Source organism: Pleurodeles waltl, chromosome 9, assembly GCF_031143425.1.
Source record: "Pleurodeles waltl isolate 20211129_DDA chromosome 9, aPleWal1.hap1.20221129, whole genome shotgun sequence".
NCBI lineage: Eukaryota > Metazoa > Chordata > Amphibia > Caudata > Salamandridae > Pleurodeles > Pleurodeles waltl.
In genome coordinates this window covers 1,057,917,582-1,057,939,985 of record NC_090448.1, presented here as the reverse complement: position 1 = coordinate 1,057,939,985, position 22,404 = coordinate 1,057,917,582, and the positions used below count along the sequence as shown (strand labels likewise).

The 22,404-nt window shown below is 43.3% G+C and overlaps 1 protein-coding gene across 1 annotated transcript in view; it reads right to left on the bottom strand.

Moving 5' to 3' along the window:
• NEMF (nuclear export mediator factor) overlaps window positions 1-22,404 on the bottom strand; it is a 273,128-nt gene that overhangs the window by 194,923 nt on the left and 55,801 nt on the right. The window contains exons 5-6 of the mRNA XM_069208695.1: window positions 9,469-9,617; window positions 5,273-5,340 (exon numbers count right to left, since the gene is read on the bottom strand). Coding sequence (XP_069064796.1) covers window positions 5,273-5,340; window positions 9,469-9,617 — 217 coding nt within the window. The remainder of the gene's footprint in view (window positions 1-5,272; window positions 5,341-9,468; window positions 9,618-22,404) is intronic.

Genomic DNA, 22,404 nt, shown 5'->3' with positions numbered 1-22,404 from the left:
CTTGTAATTTGAACACTGAACTAGAACTTGTAATTTCCATTGGTTGCTTGGGTTTCAAGTATTAGTTTTAAACTCATTTCAACACCTACCTATAACGTTCTTCAAACATTTTTTCAATGAATTTGTAGGTTTATTTTTGTAAGCTAAGATGTTATTACAGTACCTAACTACAACTTTAACTGATGTTTTTTCAGTGAATGTCTAGGCTTTTTTGAACTTATTAAGCAAAAAACCTCCACTACTCACAGCCTTCAGCCATGCGCAACCAGGGATTGGCACACTCCCACCCCCTACTGTTGGTCAACCCTCCACAGCATGCTGAAGTGTCAGTATGCTTCACCAACTCCCCTCCAGCCTTCCCTCTGTTCTCCATCTGCATCCCCTGCCCTCCACGTCCTGCCCTTTGTGGTCAGCTTGTTGCCTCTGCCCTCCTCTTGCCTGCCCTCTACTTTCCATCTGTGTGCCACGGCCCCTCCTGCCTACTTTCCATGGTCCGCTAGCTGCCTCTGTCCTGCTCCCACTGCTGTCCACTCTATGAGTGTGTATGCTACTACCCCCTTTCGACTACCCTCCATGAACCATTGTATAGCTCATGCTGGACTGCCCTCCATGGTCAGTCTACTACCTCTTCCCCAACACCCAACACCCACCCCATACCCTCTGTTCTCCAGTTGCATGCCCCACCTTCTGCCCCTCCCCCATATGGGCCACTGTGCTGACCTTGTAGGCCCATTTGCCGCAATCAGACTGCTGCCCAGGCCCTCCTTCTGCCTGCTTGCCGTTTGCCATCTGCGTGATCCTACCTCATCCCGTCAGCCCTCTGTAAATAGCTTAAAGACTTGTGCCCATGCTGACCTGCTGTACTCAGCTTGCTGCCCCTGCTAAGCCCTCTGCTCCTCAAAACGTTGTTCTCTGTGTGCAAGCCCCTACCCTCACCGTCCTGCACTCCATAGTCTGGATCACTGTCCTTGCCCATGCTGGCCTTTTCTCCATGGTTAGCTGGCTTCCTCTTCCCTCCTCCTCCTTGCCCTCCATCATCCAAGTTGGTCCTTGCGTTCTCCTTCCATTCCTGCGTGGTCTTTTGTGCTGCCACTGTCGCTCCTGCCTGCCCTTCATGCTTAGCTTGCTGCTCCTACCCTCATTTTCCCTGCCATGTGTTGCCCACATCCATGCACCGTTCTCCCTCCCGATGTGCAGCCTCTCCTGCTTGTGCTCCGTGCTTAGCTTGTTGCTCCTGTTCCCCTCCACTTGCCCTCAGTTGTCTGAATCTATGCACTTGCCCCTCACTCCAGGACTGCAAGGGCTGTTGTGCTCCCACGGTCCCTACCGTGTGCCATACATAATTAACTTGTTGCCCCTGCCCAGCTCCCTCATGCCCTTCGTTGTCCATATGCGTGCCCCAATCCATTGCTTCTGCTTTGCATAGTCTGTTGCACTGCCACTGCCCCTCCTAATTGCTCTGCACGGTCTGATGTGCTGCTACTGCCCCTCTCGCCTGCCCAGCATAGTCAGCTTGCTGCCCCTGTCATGGCCCCTCCTCCCATTCTCCAAATCCATGCCCCTACACCCTTGCTCCTGCCCTCGATGGTCCGTTTCGCTGCTGTGCCCCTCCTGCCTGCCCAGCGTGTCAGCTTGATGCTTCTCGTCCTCCTCCCTTCCCAATGCCTTCCTCCCCCACTAGAGCTGTAGCATTTCATATTTATGACAAAAGTTTGGCACACTTGAAGTCATCTTTATGGAATCAAAACCGTAGAACCTAATGCATCTTCCTTGGAATAAAAAACGAGGATTATTTTCTCCTACAAATTATGGTTAGTGCTCTATAAAGCTAAAATGAGGAGACATTTTCTGAGTTCTCAAATAGCGACAGAATGTTTAAACTAGTTACCATTACTATGTTTTATTATCCAAGTGATCACTTGATTATTGCTTCTATGAATTTTGCACACCTCTACCACTGGGCCTTTTTTGGGAGCTTTTTCTTCAGGCGGTCATCTTGGTAGTCGTTTTTGTTATCAAGAGCTCTCATTTCTTCATTTACTGCAGGATCGTCTGTAGGAAATGCTTTCAGTTTTACAGCTTTGATTCCATCATGATGGCTTTCAGGTGGGCCACATTTTTGTCATGAATAAGAATGTAAGTGGAGTAGTTGTTCACTCAAACACCGTAAGAGGCTGTCGTAAAAGACCACTATATCAACTGCCAAGCTGCTGCTACAGTTGAATGCAGATGTTTTACTCAGCATATTACAATATATTTTCATATGACTGAGAAAAATAGTGTGAATATGCTTCCGTTTTAGGTACTGGAGCACCTTCCACACCCTGTATGAGAAAATCAGGAGAGAAAACAGTTTTTTCTCAAACATGGTCCATCAAATCCCAGCAGGGGATCAGCAATTTATATAATGTAAAATCACCTTAGAATACACCATAATTTCAGACTATTTTTACGGTACCATCAGCAAATGATTTATATGGGGACTAAAATCTGTAATCACTTTATAGATGTGCTCATGTTTGTCATCCTCAAACACAGGCTTTCACTGCAATGCATTACAATGGGGATCATCCCCCAGAATCGTGATGGCTGCCACAAAATGTTGTCAATGTTGTGGCTAGCAAATCCACATGCTCTTTGAGGTCAGTGTGTGCTCATCCTGCTCCCTTATATATTTTTGTAATTCATTTTCAGGACACAGCACTCATTTTCCTGAGTTTTGTAATGTTTGCCACAACATACGTTTCAGGTTGTGACCAACCAGTCAGGATTGACTAGTCCTCTTTAAAGTGGTCAATCAGCTTATCAGTATTCCAACAGTCAAGATATAACTAACATTTGAACCTTAATTGCTCAAATACCACTGGATGGATTTACACAAAAAATCACAAAAAGCATGCTTTCTGAGTAAACATCTAGCTTTCTCCAAATTAGGTGTCATTCTGTTCAGTCGTTTTTTTTTTAAACGTTACGTAAAATTCATTTGGAAAAGTGCATGGGGACAATGTGGTTTGGGATCACACATTTTTTCCCAGCCCCTGCTTGATGGATCACTGTGAAACTTTCCTGGGAGGAACGGAGGTGGATGAACTTTTCCTTCTCAAATTTGTAGAAGAAAAAAAATACATGTTTTTTGTTACCCGGCGAGGTTCCTGTGGGACCCCACTGCTAGGCCTAGGGGGTCAGGATATTCTTGCCCTACCCCATCTGTTTTATTTTTGTTTTTTTCCTTGGGATTCAGCTGAGTCCAAGTCCCAAGATGGCTGCCACCACTTTCTGGTGGAAGTGGTGGTAGCCAATCAGACCTCATTTTGAGATCTCTGGGATTCGTAAACCTTCCACATCACTAGATCTCTATAATAATCTGACAATAATTCCTCATATCTGCACTTTTGTGGCACTTAAATATGTATTGTTTTTGCCTGACTTAGCTGCTAATGAGATTTAGGCCTTTCATTCAACCAGCTGGCTAGCTGGAGGATCTCCTCACACAATAGGCCATACGCCAGTAATTAGACATGCTCCTGTGAAAGGAGAAGATGAGGATGGAATGTCTTTTTGCTCATTACTTTCCACCTTGTACCAGGCTGGGAAGGCCAATGCCAAAGAAAGAAAAGACAGTAGCCAGGTCTGTGGAGCCAGCCACAGGAGATGTTGATCATTGAGGTTTTGGAGGGAAGGGACTGGACAGCTGAGGCAGTTAGGGACAGAGCTTAGACATTCAAGAGACCACTTCACTGTGCCATCTTGGGAATTCCCAAAATGCTGTGCAGCAGGTTGGGACAGGGGTAGAGTGATAAATTGTTAGCCTAAGATTAGGCAGAGGTGACTAGCTTCTGGAACTTTCCACACCCACTCAACAATTCCAGCACAGAGGAGAGACTTTAGAGAAAGGCCTGGATCTAGGGAAATTTGCGCTGGAGGAATGCCCAGGTGGAAGAGATAAGACACCTGACCCCTACTGCAAGAATAGATTCAAGGACTGGGACAGTAGATGGGTGGACCTGTTGAAGGGGACCCTGGACGGTTGCCTAGATATTCTGTGGACTGGTGCTGCAGGAGTATGGCATCCAGAAAGAGGAGGCCCAAGACCCCTGCTGCCCCTGGTGCTGTGCTAGTAGCCAGAAGAGGCCGTGGGACCTGGAGGGGGCACATAGGGAGGCACTCTGCTTTGGAAGTGCAGCTAAGGAAGACTAGGGGCCTGAAAAAGGTAATAGGCACACAGACAGGAGACAGGGCAGGTGCAGGGAGGCAGTGCTGAAAAAATGAATTAAGTTCTCAAAGGAATGTACCTTTTTAGAGGCCAGGAGCCAGAAACACATGAATATGTGGCTAGAGCTGGATACAAGCAGCAAATTGCACTTTACCTTGTCCAAACTGGCCTACCGGGGCCTGAGAAAAACAAGAGAATGCTTGGTCTCCCTGGGGGACCTGGTCTGTGTGTAGTCCCACTCCTGAAGCTCTTCAAGCTGCCAAGAGAGGAAAATTGCCAGGGGTACACATGGTGGCCTGATCTATGTTCTCAAGAATTGTCCCTGGGGACATGCAGAAAGTGGGGCCAAGATGGGCATGCATGGGGCCCTCTTCCTACTAGAGTATTCATCCCTGGGATCCCATCAATATGCACACACTCGGGCTAAAGAGGTGTGCCTAAATTCTCTGGGTACTGGAAGATTTGCATATGTAGCTTTCTGGCGCCTCAGCTTTAAGAAGTGTTTGTTGTGCTGCCAGGAGTGTGGTAGTACCCACAGAAGCCCCACTAAGCTTTTTGCAAGTTTGTCCTAGGTCTTTTTTGGGGGGGGGGGGGGGGGGGGGGCCTAGTTTCAAGCCCTTCTGGAGTTTGGGCTTTTGCTAAAAAGGCTCTGGAGTATGGGGACCCCTGCTGGAGGTTCTTAAGGCTGAGCTGCAGCATGTTAAACATAGAAGAAAGACTCATGGATAGAGGTTATTGAAATGTAAATGTTTTACTGACAATCATAACATTAACACTGAATCATTACATGCTGTAATGAATGCCACTGTACGATCATACCATCCTAAGTGATTTTAATGGTGTTGCATGAGTGTTGGTGGGACCAGTATCTGCGTCCATGCGATGGGAACAGTGAAACACTGAATTCATTCACAGACAATGGGATGAACATTTCAGGCAGCTATTTTCTAGTGACATTACACATAGATTTCAAAACTCTCTGAATGTCCCATTTTGTGGCACAATTTCTACATATGACAACTAATAGCTTTTATAAGAAAGGAGTGTGTTATGACTTACGAAGATGCGGGTTCAGTACTCTCTTTAATTGGTCCCCTTTTTCTGCCTTTGACAATATTTCATTCAACCTGTGGAAGGCAGCGTGTATTTAATTCATTAAAATAATTTAGTGGCACAAACTGTAAATACATATGAAGCTATCACCAAGCATAAACCACTGTGTGCCTCCTTTTCTTCCTAGAAAGTAGTGAGAATGGATGTCTTTGTTCATTTGAGGTCTTGATTCATATTAAATTAGGAACCTCCTGTACTAGAAGGATTTAGTACTGATGTTCACAGGAGTAGTATGTAGAAGAGTCTTCTTGGATCTGACAGCATAGCTGTTATGTAGAACGTTTAACAACTTACCTTTGGTTAATGTCTGCTGGCTAAAGGGTGCAAGATGGATTCTTATCACTGGGGTCTTATGAGTGTGGCTAGATTGGAGTCACTGCTTATTGTTTCTAGAATATTTGCCAAGCACTGACAGGCAGCTTCTTCTGTCTTTACATTTGGTGGTAAAATGACTTTACTACTGTTGCCCTTACTGGCATTAAACTGTGGTTCACAGTTTATTGCCTTCTTCTCCATGCTACAATTTTAAGGGTGTCCAATTCAGGTTTCATATCAAAATCAACTTAAATAGAGTGGGATACAAACCACTCTAGGAAAACATCTAAGCTACAGATTGGCTTTTGTCTTCAAGCCATAAAGACGGAGATAAAGGGGCATAATTTGTAAAGCCCATGGCAGAGCCCAACAGTGAGTAGATGTTTAATTCATAATAGCAGTAATAACCTGACCTAGTCTGAAAAAATAGCCTTTCTTTAAAACCTTTTAAAAATATTATTTATTACCACTAAAGGTGGCCTACGCATGGTAACTTTGTGAATGTGAACAGATTGCTACCTTGCCTTACCTCTTGTTAAATTGCCAAATTTGGGGAATTGCTTTCGAAAAGAGAGAGTGTTGATAAGAGTTCCATAGTTCCCATTATCGGCAGTCAAGCTTACTTCAACTAAAAAGCCATAAAACTTCACAGTCCAGATAAACCGTTAACAAAACATACACAAGGTTGTACATCAATTTATAGTACATGATTTTAGGACTTAGAAGCATTTTACCTCCATTATGAATCCACAGAATAATGACGATTTCATATGACATTTGAATCAAAAGCACTAGGTTAACATACGTTGATCTATCTTAGTGCTTTCTTTAAGACGTTCAGGTTCCATATTTCTTTCCTTGCTGTGGTTTGCTTAGTTTTGTTAAGGTTAGGGGGAGTAACATCACTATGGGTGGCTGCAAGTATCTGGTACAGGAGAGCTAACCTCCCAATAATAAACATATGGTGCCTTTTTGGCTTTAGTCTCTTAAAGAAAGTGCTCTCAACATAGAGACAGGTTTTGGCATTGGAGACAGTCTAGGCGGAAGCACGCGCCTTAACATCAAACACAATCTTGATGGGTGAGTCAAGATCGGGTAAGTCACCTGAGAAATATTTCATGCCATTGCATCAAACAATGGTGACTATCTGGCACTCAATAACTACAGCACTAAGAACCTACATGTGCAACACTATAATTGCAACACGGTATTAGTACACCACAGTGAAACCAAAACAGTATAATTGCCACACCACAACTATAACTTCATGAATACTACAGCACCGCTGCAGCAGTACAATATCAAAACCACGATTTCAACATTAAAGCACAATATGAAACTAGCACTACAATACTGAAATTACATTTCAATACAACACCGCAAAGCTGCAACTCCTCCTCACACACTGCAGCCACAACACTACAACTCGAGCACTATACGTAGACATTAACCCAGAATGCCAGAGTCAGTTAATGCACTAAGCTGGCAGAAACAAGAACATCAAGTCAAAGTGCAACACCTTAAAAAAGCCAAACCAAAACCGTTTTATTTAACAATACTAGTGTTTTATTGTAGCACTACTGTTGTGAATTCTGAGACACCCTTTACTTCCTTTAATGGTGTCTGCCTTTTAAAATGATCAGAAGCTACATGTGGTGAACAGAGGGGGGCAGCTCTTATAGTATCAAGTACTGGCAAACCAATAGATTTGGCTGATAACTGAAAGTTTGACTTTACTAACTGGTGAATGAAGGCATTCAATCACTCATCATCCGTGCAATCTATCACACAGCATCCATTCATCCATTGACTGACTATTTCCACACAAACACACATTTGTCAATCTGTGGAGAGGCCCGCTCAGTTATAAGTGTGCTTACTTTGGTGATTTATGCAGGGCTTATCAATCAATCAATCAAGACAATGCTCCTGTTACTGAACATGTGAAATCATGCAGGGCTACAACACTACCTCTACATCACCAGAATGACCTCCCGCCTTCTGACTGAAGAACAGTTGGTTTTTCAAGCAGGTGTGGTAGACCAAGAGGTGGGTACCAGGAATCCTAGGAATCCTTTAACAGGATGCAACTTCGTTAGTAGGACAAAGTGGAACTGAAGAAAGGTGAGGAAAACAGCTATGGCTGTCAGTGGATCGGAAGACAACCCACATATGTGGAGAGGTGACAAAGAACACACTTAGAAGAGGGAGACTGCAACCAATGCATGTGAATGAGTAACAGTGCTTGTGATTGCTGGGTGAAAATGGGGCAAGTGTGACTTGATATGTGGGAAAATGGAGAAGGGTACATCGAGGATCGGAGTCGTGCATCCTAGATAGAAATGGAGATTAAACACCGCCTGACAGTCATTTTTTAAGGGAAACTGGTTTTATTTTATCTGTGGTATTTTTAAAATGCATGCTTTGCTGGTAGTTACTGTACTATATTAAATAATGCTTGAGATGCACTGAACCGTCAGTGAGACATCACACATCTCCGAAACATCAATGACATCAGTACTGGGAGCTCTATCAGGAATCCCCACCAATTTGGATCAGCACACATTGTGGGGCACAGTAAAGGGGTGCAGTGGTGGGAATAAATAGGCACAGGAGGAGGGGGAAGCTTAGCGGGGCAATATCGCTGGTCTGGCGGCCCACTCAGACCTCACCTACCATTGGGATGGTCAGGTCTGAATATAAAAATAAGATTAAAACTGCAAGTGTTTAAAGATGGCTGATGATGTCAGCCATGTTGAACTCGAAGCCGTTTGTGTTGCTCTCCCCGCCTTGTGGAGGGCTACCGCAATCAAGGATACTTGTGCAGTGTCTAGTGTCCTGTGTATGTGCACTTGTGAGGGTAGCTGGGTCATTTGGAGGCTACAGTTAGAGTATTTAATGCAGTTTTTTGTGGGTGCACATGCTCAGCCATGACACCCAGTGCCTATGCGTCCCTCTGTCATGCGTTCACCCAGCCCTTTCATGAGAGCTTCTACTGCAGTGATAGATCCTAAGCAAAGGGGGCGGCAGAGGGCGCAGGGGAAAGCGGTGGGGTGGAACACTGTGGAGGGCTATGTGGGGGAAGCAAGAAGACTAAAGCCAGGAGCCGTATCAGTTCCTCAAGGTGCTGCTGTGAGGGATAAGTTGCCGTTCCTGACAGGAATACTTTGAAGATACATTAAATGTCAGTGCTTGATATACACATCTGCAAACCATGGACTGATCCCAAAATTTTATAGACAACCCAGTGAGCTAGTGCCAGAAGGTGATTGCCCGAAGAAGTCAGTGGTTAAAGGGAGGTGGCCCAAAGGCTCACTGTATATTTTGTAACGTTTGATGTGCTGACATGACATCTGGTATTCAATAGAGGTGTTTGTAGCCACACCAAATTGGTTTGGAAACGTACTTATTTCCAAATGTTGCAGACACACAAGACAAAATATCACATAATTTCCAAACAAATTACCTGTTTTAAAAAGCATCTGCAAGGATTACAACTATCTAGGGAGTGTCTACAATAACTGTCTGAATAATATTGATCAAATACTTCACTTCAAAATAACACCATATTTTATAAACTCTACATTAACCCCCTTCCCACCCACAATGATATGAAATATTTTAAACCCTTTAAGGGATCAATGTATTCTACAGGACAATCACTATTTTTCAGATACTCTGTGAATTTTATATGCCAGGCGGGCCGAATCCCAAACTGAATATAATGGCGCCCAAAAGACTAATGCAAAGCACAAAATGAAGAACGATATCCTTGGCCAGCATCATTCCTAAGGACTGGATTTGCTATTGGTTGAACATGGAATTACCTTTCCAAATCGAGTAGAGGTTCTGGAGCTTTGGCATGATCCACTGGGTAATGCTCACGTACTGCAAATTTCACATCATCTGCCTCGTCTGTGCGAAACCTGAGGAGGTTTAAAATGAGGTACGCATGGTCTGTAAGCACAATGTTTCCCTGTAAGGAGGACACATAAGGAATACTGAAAAAAAGAATAGGCTTTGCGTCTTTCAGTGCTCTGAAGATTTTTATGTGAGAATACAATGCCTGTTAGCAAAATGCAGTAGGTACGAGCATAGATGCATTTAACGAAAAATAATATACTTAAAGAAATCTGAACATAAACATGTATGTGTGTATTCTGGCCGCACACTTCAAACTACAGCTCACTAAGTGAGACACACTCACTTGAGGAACACTCCTTCACTCCACTCACAACATGTCTCCATAAACCTATTCAGACTTTGATCTGTGAATGGAAGAAGATAAGTTACTTACCCGTAAATGTAGTTCTCCAGTATTGGTATCTTTCATAGATTCACAGGCTTGAATCATTCCCTGTCATCTAAGTGGGAGCCTCACAGTACCACAGAAAGCGGTAGTGAAAAACCTAGCTAGAAGTCAATGTTAAAAGACATTAACTTTAATAGCTTATTACCCTCATTTAAAAATACCCACATCCCAGACAAGCAGATGACAGAACCCTTTAGAATCCTCACCACAGAGGCTCCAGTCCCTCAGATTTTTCAGCACAAGTGTGTTATAATACCCTAGACAAATAAGGGAAGCCTCTATTGGGAGGAGGGTGGGTCGCATGTGAATCTATGAAAGATACCAATAGTGGAGAACAACAGTTACAGGTAAATAACTTACTTTATCTCCAGTATTGGATCTTTCATAGGTTCACATGTTTGAATCAGAATAGTCATCAGTTAGAATTTGTAAAGAAGAATATATATCATATCATAGCGGATGGTGGGTAAGATAGTTAGAAATGGCTCACCCTATTTGAACAGATGGGGTGCACTGCTTGTCCCACCGCTGCATCACTCTTGTCAGAGGAATCCAGGTAGTAATGCTGTGTAAAGGAATGCCTGCCGGACCATGTTGCTGCACGGCATATTTGCTGAATAGGTACACCTGTGAAGAGAGCTGAGGTAGTAGAAACAGCTCTAGTAGAACGAGTGTTAACCTTCTGTGTTAACGTTTTTCCTGCTTGCCTGTGACAGAATTGGATAGCTGCTACAGTCCATCTTGCTATGCTTTGCTTTGAAACTGTGAACCTTCTTTGTAGATTCCCATAAGCCACAAACAACTGATCCATTTTGTGGATGTGTCTAGTCCTGAGTTTTGATACACCTTCTAATGTCCAATGTATGTATTGATTTTTCTGCCATAGTTTGGGGATTGGGAAAGAATGTTCTCAATATTATGGGTTCATTAAAGTGGAAGTCCGAAGGAACCTTTGGTATAAACTTAGGATTGGTTCCCAATACCATGCTGTGTAGTAAGAATTGCATGAATGGTTCTTTAATGGTATATGCTTGGAAGTCACTAACCCTTCTTGCGGATGTTAGTGCCAAAAGCAGCGCTGTCTTCCATGTCAGATATTTCAAGTCTGTCTTGTGAATGGGCTCAAACAGAGCTTTCATCAATTCTCCTAATAGTACATGTAGATGCCAAGCAGGAGGAGGTTTCTTCAAAGGAGTAACGAGCCTGAATAGACCTGTGAGAAACTGTTTGATCACTCTGCTGGACCACAGGGAAGGTGACATATCTGATATTCCAAATTGTCATATTGCTTTCACGTGCACTTTCATGGTTGAGTGAGGTACACCAGATTTTTACAGTTGAAGAAGATACAGGATAATTTGTTCTGGGGAGGATAAGATAGGATGAACATGTGTTACCTGACACCACAAACAAAACATTTGCACTTAAGCCTGCATGTTTTATTGGTGGTGTTGGCCCTGGCCTTTGCCAGAATCTGCCTGCAATCCTCCGAAACATTCAATCTTGAGAGTTTGTTGAATGCAGGAGCCAGGCCAACAACTGTAGTGATGTTGGATTCGGATGACGTACTTGGCTGTTGTTCATTAACAGGAACGTTTCAGCTGAATATTGGCCTGTTCTGAAAGGAGCAGGAGTTCTTTGAACCAGACCTGTCTGGGTCATCTGGGAGCAAAGAGGATCACTCGGCAGGGTTCTCTCTTGAGTTTTCTGAGGATTCTTGGGATCAATGGGATCGAGGAAAAGCGTATGAAAAGATCTTTGACTATCTGTTCAAAATCACATTCCCTCAAGACCCCTTCTGATGAGGTCAGCTTGCGTAGTATTGACATTTTGGGTTGTTATTGGTCGCAAACAGATCCAATTTTGGTTTGCCCCCACAATCGAAGATGTCTTCTAGAATCTGCTGATTGAGTTACCGCTCATGGGAGCTGGCAGTCATTCTGTTTAAGGTGTCTGCTAAGACATTGATTGCTCCGGTCACATGTTCTGCTTTTTATGTTATTTGGTTGTGTATGGCCCATTTCCATATTTGTTGCTGTTAGAAATGGGGGACAGTCCGTTTGCACTCTGTCCAAGCAGAGACCCTCACTCTAGTCAGGGTAATGGAGATACACACTCAGATAACCCCTGCTCACCCCCTTGGTAGCTTGGCACAAGCAGTGAGGCTTATCTCAAAGGCAATGCGTAAAATATTTGTACCAACACACACAGTAATACAGTGAAAACATTACAAAAGGGACACATAAATAGGGATTTATCTAAATCAAACAAGACCAAAAAGACAAAACTCCATCAAGTCAAGATATGAATTTTCAAAAGAATAAGAGTCTTACTCCATAGAAAACAATGGAAACATTGATTTTACACAAAGTACCTGGTTTGCGTCAAAAATAAAGCCGCATGGGCGAGCGTGCGTTGGAAAAGTCAGTGATGTCTCAATTCCTTACTCCCAAGTGAGGCTGTGTGTCATTTCTTCTCCAGTTGAGTAGGCAATGCATCGTTTTTCTCCCTCGCAAGAGAGCGATGCGTTGAATTCCGGACAGGGCACCTCAGATCCGCACCGATTCACAGTGGCTTTTATGCCCAGGGACGATGCGTGAGAAATCCAGTTGCACAGTGTTAGAAAACCATGCAGCGTGGGGTTTGTGTCATTATCAGCAGCGGCAAGCAGGTGTTGCATCGTTTCTCCAGCCACGATGCGTCGTTCTCCCAGCCGCAATGCAGGTGGAGCATTGATTTTAGCCACAAAGTGAGTGCACGTCTTTTATCAGCCTTGTTGCAGATGGTGCGTTGAAAATTTCCCTGCACGGTGTTCTGTGCTTGGATTGTAGCTCTTGTTCTGCCAGCTTCACCTTTCAAGGGCCAAGTGACTGGATAGGGGACCACTTGGCAGGGCAGGAGTCTCAGCAGAGAGTCCAGGTGCTGGCAGAGGAAGTCTTTGATGGCCCTGAGACTTCAAAACAGGAGGCAAGCTTTTATAGAATCTTCATCAAGAATGAATGCACAACACAGTCTAGACTTTGTCTCCTTTCACAGGCAGAAGCAGCCCAACAAAGCACAGTCACAGGCAGGGACAGCACTTCTCCTCAGCTCTTCAGCTCTTCTCCTTGGCAGAGGTTCCTCTTGGTTCCAGAAGTGATCTAAAAATCTGGGGTTTAGGGTCCACTACTTATACCCCTTTCTGCCTTTGAAGTAGGCAAAGTTCAAAGGAAAGTCTCTGTTGTTCACAAGATCCTGCCTTGCCCAAGCCAGGCCCCAGACACACACACCAAGGGGGTTGAAGACTGCATTGTGAGAGAGCAGTCACAGCCCATTCAGGTGTAAGTGACCACTCCTCCCTCCACTCCAGCTCAGATGGCTCATCAGGATATGCAGGCTACACCCCAGCTCCCTTTGTGCCACTGTCTAGAGGAGATTCACAAACAGCCCAGCTGTCAGCCTAACCCAGACAGGGAATTCACAAACAGGCAGAGTTACAGAATTGTTTAAGCAAGAAAATGTCTACTTTGTAAAAGTGGCATTTTCAAACTAACATTCTAAAAACCAACTTCACTGACAGATGTATTTTTAAATTGTGAGTTTAGCTACACCAAACACCAAATTTCTATCTGCTCTCCAAGGGAAACTGCACTTTAAGGATATTTAAAGGCAGCCCCCATGTTAACCTATGAGAAAGACAGGCCTTGCAACAGTGAAAAACGAATTTGGTAGTATTTCACTATTAGTGGGTGCACTTACCAGGTCAAATTGATAGTTTAAAATTGCACACACAGACACTGCAGTGGCAGGTCTGAGCCATGTTTACAGGGATACTCATGTGGGTGGCACAACCAGTGATGCAGGCCCATTAGTAGCATTTTATTTACAGGCCCTGGGCACCTGTAGTGCACTTTTCCAGGGATTTACTAGTACATGAAATATGCTAATCATGGAAAAACCAATTACACATACACTTTACACAGGAGCACTTGCACTTTATCACTGGTCAGCAGTGGTAAAGTGCGCTGACTGCCAAAAACAGCATCCCGCACACAATCAAAACATGGGATGCAGAGGCATAAAACAGACAGGGGAGACCATGCCAAGGATGCCAGGTCTAACAGCTGAGCTTGCTGTGACAGAGCTGATGACCTCGTTCCTCCCTGTTTGTTATTGTAATGCTGGTGGTATTGTCTGTGAGAATTAATACAGATGATCTTGCTATCCTGGAAAGGAAAGAAATTAGGGCTTGTTCTCTGGCTTTGAGTTCCAGCAAGTTTATGTGCATTTTCTTTTGGAGGTTGTTCCAATTTAAACTGATTGTCAAACCTTGAAGATGAGCACCCCATCCCTCTAAAGACGCATCCATTGGTATTACAAAGTCTCATATCTGTGTGAGGAATGTTAGCCCTTTGACTATATTTTCACTCTGAGCACACCATTGCATTGATGTTATCATGTATGGTAATCCGAATGATGTCGTTGAATGATACTTGCATTCATTATAGGTCTAGCTCCTCCTGCAATGGTCACATTTGAAGTCGGTAATGGGGAACTAATGGGATGCAAGAGGAAAACATTCTGTGGAGGGATTTGTACAGCCAAGCTGAAATGGATTTTCTTTTGATTAGCCACTGAGCCAGTTTCTAAATCCTCAACTGCCTTTCCTATGAGATGAATGCCTTGTCCAGGTTTGTTTCTAGAACCGCTGCCAGAAAATTCTGCGTTATTGTTGCCATTAGATAGGATTTTTGTTTGTTGACTGTGAGGCTCAGCTTTTTGAAGAGTGTGAGGCAGGTTAATGTATCTGTTGCCGCCTGCTGAGATGTGGCAGCATTTATTAACTAGTCGTCCAGGTATGGGAATACTTGCACTCCTTTTTGTCTTAAATTAGCTGCCACTGGAGCCAGATACTTGGTGAAGATGCGGGGAGATGATTTTAGTCTGAACTTGTAGTGGCTACCAGAAACCTGAACTGGTAGTGGCTACCGGAAACCTTGAATTGAAGGTATTTTTGATTTTTTGGGTGAATCAGGACATGGAAATATGCATCTTGGAGATCTGAAGGTGTCATTTGATTGCCATGATTTAGGAGCGGCAAGGGTAACCATGCGAAGGTCAAAGATGGGATTCCAGTCTCCTTATTTTTTCCGAGGTTAATAAGCTATTAAAGTAAATGTCTTTTAACATTGACTTCTATGTAGGCTTTTCACTACTGCTTTTTATGGTACAGTGGGACTCCCACTTCCACAACGGGAAATTATTTATGCATGTGAATGTATGAAAGATCCAATACTGGAAAAACCTCAGAACCATTTAGAAAGTCATCCCTGGACCACTGGAAAATCTGTGATGCCATGCCCATGGCTGATTATGCACTACATAAATGCAAAATAGCAATAAGAAAGTGTGCATAGAGAGGGGTTTATATACTCAAGTTACAACCCAACAACTTAACTGTTTACCCTGCAGTAACACAACAACCTGGAATTAACAATATATACTGTATAGGCAATAAGAAGTATTGGCATGCTGCACTGCAATTACCATAGGAGATGTAGTCTCCCTGATGGAGGCCTAGGGCTTGCACCTCTTTCAATGTCATGCAAATGGGAAACACAGCCAGACCTCAGGTGGCGCTACTAGGGACAACAGCAACCACTGTGTGCCGAACAGATCTGCCATCACAAAACATAACTAGTTTCACACTAGGATCAAATTGCCACGTCACACCCAGTTCAGTTACTGTTCCCTGCAGTGTTATGAAACAGTACAGCCTTTCCTGGCGAGGCACATTTTTTTTTGTTACTAAGTGAATTAGTACATTTTTAATTTCCAATCCAATATACTGGTTAGCATAGGTGAGCCAGATACCTGCGGCACGAAATTTTCAGGTAAGAGTTACCAGAAGAAGGCTATCACACCCATTCATCCTACTTGGTAGCTGTGCTGTCCGTAGAACAAAAAGTGAGCTTCCTTACTCTTGACTGGCTTGTTTATATAGGACTCAATTAAAAGAAATCCAAAGATAAAGAGTCTGCCATATTTTTGGCAGGATTATTTTTCTCTTTAGAGCAAATCTCTGGTTCTTTGGGGATTCCCAGAAAATAAAAGAAGTAGTGAAGGCAATCTACATCGGGAGATGTCCTGAGTACTTGAATGTGTATTATGTATGCATACAGAATTTCCACCAGGTTGAAAATGTTGCTTATGTACATTAAACACAACTATGCAACAACACTTTGTGTCATTCTTCTTCATGAGGAAATATATCTCTGTTTAATAAGATGATTAGCTACAATCTATTTAATATGGCGATTCTCCGCCCCCCACCAACACTAGAAACACAGTTTAGTCTTTGACAAGAACCAATTTACACAGACTTCCAAGAAGGCAAACTACCTGTGTAAGGTATGTCAATTCCCATCACCTTACAAGTTTCTGTGTCCCGACTAACTTCTTCAGTGTTGCATCCACAATCCAGCTCCTAACTCTCAAGTCATGAAGGTGAAAATCTGTCTGACCACACCCACTAAAGCTACTAGGACCGCATTACTGCCGGCCTCGGCCGCAATGAAGGGAATGGGACAAAATAATAAACAAGGTCTGATCCGCTGGTTCACTGGTCACCCTCATCTGACGTTACTGGATAGCTGTCACACCCATCCGTGATTGTCAGGTGGCGTCGAGGATGTAGTGGGCGCTATAAAACAAGCATAAACAAATTGCTGCAATACTCAACACTTCCCTCTCACACGCTACCCAGTGTAAATTCAATAGTTCCTCATTATCACCTCTAACGTGACCAGATCGGCGTATAACCAATGATGTCTCCTTATTGTGCATAAGGTTTGCAGACTTTTGGCACCAGTTACTTCACTGGCGCCAGCTCCTCACTAGTAAATGTCTAAACGCTATGCATATAACTGTTCTTGACTGTACCCCTTGCAGCTGGTCATCTATTCTATGTAGACGTTGTCTCCATATACCTTCAGATGTTAGAGATGATACACTAGCAGCACACTAGAAAACAAGTATTTTTGGGGTTAGTCTGCATGCATAGGTCTTACTGACATCTGCATATATGCGGGTTAAAAGCACTAGCAACTTTAGGCAGCCTTTGTTAGTACTGTCCTGAAGGCACTAGGCCGATTGAACGGCCGAGTGCAGAACACTGGAACGATCTGAAGACACGTGGTGCCGCATGAAGTCCTGATTGCCTAGCAAACGGGGGCGGCCAGGGCATGGCTTATAGAATCAGCCTTGCCAAGGTGGCCACCAACATCTAATGGTCTAGTGCCCTGATTGCTTAGACATCAGGCAACCCAATCAAGCACACTGAGAATATAGCGCTACACATACAATTTCAGCACCAGTACTGCAAATAAACACACTCATACTGGGAGAGTTACCTCATGCATACATTAAATCATGTATGTGTAATTGCACGGCCTCCATGAATGGACTACAGTGATCCAAGTTTTTGTGGTAGGGCGCGCTGAATATTTCTCAAAGGAATTATTGGTGTATAGGTCTGTGACATTGTGTCACCTTACTAAGGACTTACAAGTAAATAAAACACGCTAATTGGGTATAAGCCAATCCTACCATGTTCTAAAGTTCAAAGTATTTTCTTGAAATTTATGATAGGATGACAGACCAAACAAAAAAGAACACCGAATAAGGTACATACAAAATTGTAAAACAGCAGCAATACGATCAATGTAGCTATATAATAAAACTGTTATGTGATATTTTAAATAAAAGGGGAGAAAAATAATTTAAGTAAATAAAGAACAGAACAGAGCTACATATTTTAATTTCAAATATTTAAATAACAATATTGTATCCAATGTTTTATTAAAACTTATCTCTAAATATAATAATAATACTAGATAATCATCAATATGTTTCCAAAATAAATGATAATTAGATGCACTGATTGTGTTTTAAAGACGATTATGGCCTGATTTAGAGTTTGGCGGATGGGGTTATGTTATCCCGTCTGTCATATTACAATTACATTATATCCTATGCTAATTGTAATATGGCGGATGGGATAGCGGTCACATTTTTGACAGAGTAACTCGTCCACCAAACTTTATATCAGGCCCAAAAGCACTTTAAGGAGTATTTGGGGAGTATCAGTTTAAGCATGTTTATACAACCCACACAAGATAGATTTGTTCCCACAGACGTATGCAGCTTTTTTCATGATTCTGCCCACCAGCTCCACACTTAGGTACTTAATGGTGTGGCTTGACCACTAGAATGGAGTTTTCTTGTGTGATTGTAATGCTTTGTGACCTATCGTGTGTTTAAGACCCTCTGATTTATTTGTATTGATTTTGAATCCTGAAACATACTAGTATAGTTCCAGATCTTTAAAGATGTATGCCAATCAACCCTTTATGTCAGTCACAGACAACAATGTGTACACGGTTATTTTCCATTCATTTCCTCACAACCAGATATCTTTAAACTGTGTGCTGATCCGGATTTGCTGCACTAGTGGTTCCAAGGAGAGGGCAAATAAAAAAAGAAGAGAGTAGGGATCCCTGACTTTTTCATCACCCGATGTGGATCCATCAAGATAGAATTATATTCAGTTCAATCCTGGTTCTCCTAGTCAATAGCCAGGTAACAGCCAGGTAACAGCCAGGTAACACCCAGGTAACACCCAGGTCAGGAGGCCTTCCCTAAAGCCCAATTTTGCTAAGACATTTCTCATGAAGGTCAAATCAATCCTATGAAATGCTTTTCCACATCCAAAGAGAGTAGCATAGACCTCCTGTTTCCTTTGCATTCAGTATCTAATAGATGTTCATATACGCCCTTAATTGCAATAGCCAAAGCAACATGGATAACAGACACATCATTTTACCGCTTGAAAATCCATCAGCCCTTTATCCCTGTTCCATTGGATAATGCCCTAAAGCAACTGACTACTGGAGCAAACTGAGACAGCAGCATGAGGCAAATGGGCCAACCATTATTTTTAAACAACCTGGCTTCAAGAACTAGGACCCTTGTCATTCCACTCAACCGAACTAAGGAGACTTGGGGTGATCAGACTTCAAAACAATGCTTGTACATGATGAGAGATGAGTTTTGTGACTTTTCCTAGACCTCAACTTTTCTCAAGAGGTTGAAGCCACTATCGCCGTTAGCGATCTCAGACGTTGATCATGCATACTGACTATACCGCAGGAGTGCCCCTGTTAAATCTTTGGGAATTACACCGAATGCAGTTGTGCGACAGCTACTCATTAGACCAGGCATCATCTCTTCATACCATCAAAGCAAATTGCATTAAACGTTTTTGAGCACTCAATGGGATGGGCCCACTTTTCCTCAACAGAAACTCCATAACGTTTACCTAACAATACTACTCAACTAGAATTTTGGAGGACACTAAAAAGGTATCTTCTTAAACATAGAAATACCAGATATCAAACTATAAAGGTTTCTAAGTACATATGCACAAATGTGCCTCTTTTCAAACCCTTCTCAATACCATATTTATTTTTGTTTTTTCTTCTATTTTTAAGAGTTGATAGACACATTTATTGAGAAGCAGTACCACCACTTCATCACTATACGTGTTCCCATCCTCTTTTCCATCATAACCCAGATGGACTCTGACTAAATGTACTTTGTTTTTACCATCATTCGTGCCTCCCATTCTAGACACTCTAGAAAAGTGACCTATTACATTGCATTTACAAAATAGGGCAATGATGGCAGGATATGCATTTGACTCTGCATTATTCCATGTGCTCCAACACCAATAACATTGTTTACTCCTTACCACATTCTGTGGTTCCTTTTTTTCAATGTTATTAATTAATGACAGTCATCAAGTACATTACATTGATAGAATGTGACAGTATATATCCAGAACTGTGTAATAAGCAAATAAAGACATTTGCCGGTATCGCCCCATCGGCTCCGTATAGTCTTACAACCCGTAATGTACATTTTGACAAGAAACATGCCAACAACGGTATTCAATCAACAATTAAACATGGTCATCAAGTACTCCTCCCATCCTTTGGTCTTCCAAGAACTTTAGCATCTTTGCGAAAATACAGTCATCAAATTGCACACATTTATCCAGGGAGGGATCAGGTGCATCTGGGAATGAGGGCCACAGCTGTCTGACAGCTGAAGCAATTTTAGTGTAATGAGGAAATTGACCACGTCCCAGTGCAAAAGTGTCAATCCCCTCTTGCATGGTTATGAAGCGCCCTTCCGGGTATAAATCAGACAGCAACAAGCATCCTCCCTCCTGCCAGCGTTCTACCACCATACATGACAATATTTGGGTGAATGGGTGCAAGATCCAGATAAGAAGGTCTGGAGCATAAGGTTTGCGTCCCACTATCTGACGAGAATCCCTCTCTGATAGGCTCCCCACCTGACGTATCAGGAACGGGCAGGCTTTGAGGAAAAACCGTCCTCTGAACAATAGTTCTCCTAGCTGATAACCATCAAGTGTACCTTCGAAGAGGGACATCTCCCAGTTCGCCCCCCATCCAACCAATGAATCATGTGTGCTGTAGATGGGCCGAAAATTAATATAATTCTAGGTCATGCATCTTCATACCACCCCTACTCCGTTACCTTTAAAGCCCTGCAATGCTTACCCTGCTCCCAGCTCCCACCCAGAGGAAGTTGAGCAATAGTGAGTCAAATTCCTTGAACACTTTTTAGGGTATCTCATACATTGCTCCCTGTAGAGCATAGAGACATCTTGGGAAGGATTACCATTTTAGCTAGCACTATCTTTGATATCAGAGATGATTTAAAGGTGTTCCAGAATTGGATTGAGGAGCAAAGATTCATGATCACTCTACCCTTGTTCAAGTCAAAGACCTGCTGTTTGGTTGGAGCAACATATATCCCCAGGTATTTAACGGAGCCAACTGTCCAAGGTAGTTCCACCCTGGGCAGCCTCTTGACCACAAGGAGGGACTCAGTATTGTTGAGTTGTAGCCCAGAGTATTCCCATAATTTAGACATTAGGTTAAATAGCAGTGGTACATTAATATCTGGTTGGTGGAGATAAACCAATATGTCGTCCACATATAACAACACAATATGTTCAGTTTGCCAATGTCCACGCCCTAACCATGGAGGACCTGTCTCAACTGGCAGGCTAGCAGTTCCCTTACAAGGCAAAGAGCAATGGGGACAGCCCTGCCGAGTGTCACATTGTAGTTCGATAGCATCTGATACATATTGGCTTGTGCGCACTCAAGCCCTGGAGGACTGATACTGTATTGCAGGCACATGTAGAACATGAGTAAGTCTCCACAGGTTGCGCAGTGTATTTCTTCGAGGGATAAATCCTCATTAAACAGTGTGTACTAAGTGCAGGAACAGCCGATGTGGCAAAACGTGACTCAGTATCTTCTGATCCCTGTTTAGCATAGAGATAGGTCTGTAAGAGGATGGTCTAGTGGGTCCCTGTCTCATTTGGGGATCATGACAATAAGTGCTTCCCTCATACATTTAGGGAGTTGTAAAGGTAGGGCCGCAAGGTACTCAGGGAGTGGGGTATCAGGGTCAGTCATCGGAGCCCTAGCATATGTTTTCTGTAGGTGAGCTGCAAATGTGTTGTTAATTGCTTCCTGGGTGTGTGCTATCAGACCTTGTTGATTTTGTATCGCTAAATGGGTCAGGCAAGTTCAGATTCAACCAGGCAGGCCAGCATGTGCACTCTCTTGTCGTCTTCTTTGTACCAATGCTTCCGATACAATGTCCAGGTATATTTTTCAAGTTGGTCCCACATTTTGTTTAGTTCCCTGTCCCAAGGGCAACCATCTGACTGGGGTCAGTTGTTAAGGCCCGTTTACTCTCTGCTAGCTGTTTTTCTCTTTTTATGAGATCCTGTACTAAGGTTTCAAGTATGCCAACTGTGGCAGACAGACCCCTCGAACCACCACCTTCATCGCGTCCCATTACACAGCTTTAGTAATCGCAGCACTCCATTTGTCAGCCAAGTATTGGGTTAGGGCTTCTGAGATTGTATGCCTAAACGCCTGATCAGTCAATGCCTTTGTGTTCAGTCATCATGATGGTATTTTAGGGCAGCGTCAGACTAAAGAATAGGAGAGCAGTGTGGGCGAGTGGTCCAAAATGTATCTTCCCAGATACTGTATGTCTAGCATCCGCTGTGCTGTGGCAGTATGGATAAAAAGGTAATCCAAGCAGAGTGTAGCAGGAGTAAGCAAGTGTATGTGGAGGTCGTGAGCACCAAATATCTACAAGTGATAGAGACAAGAGAATGCCATAGCACAGCAGTCATATGGGGTTTGGTGTCATTGCGCAGGGGACCTGTCCAATTCCCCATCAAGGACACAATTCAAGTTACACAGGGAAGAGAGGAGTTTTGGGTGGGCAGAGGGACCCTTTCAGCTTGCAGCAAGCCAACCGGGCAAACAAGGATACGGTCTGTACGAATTGT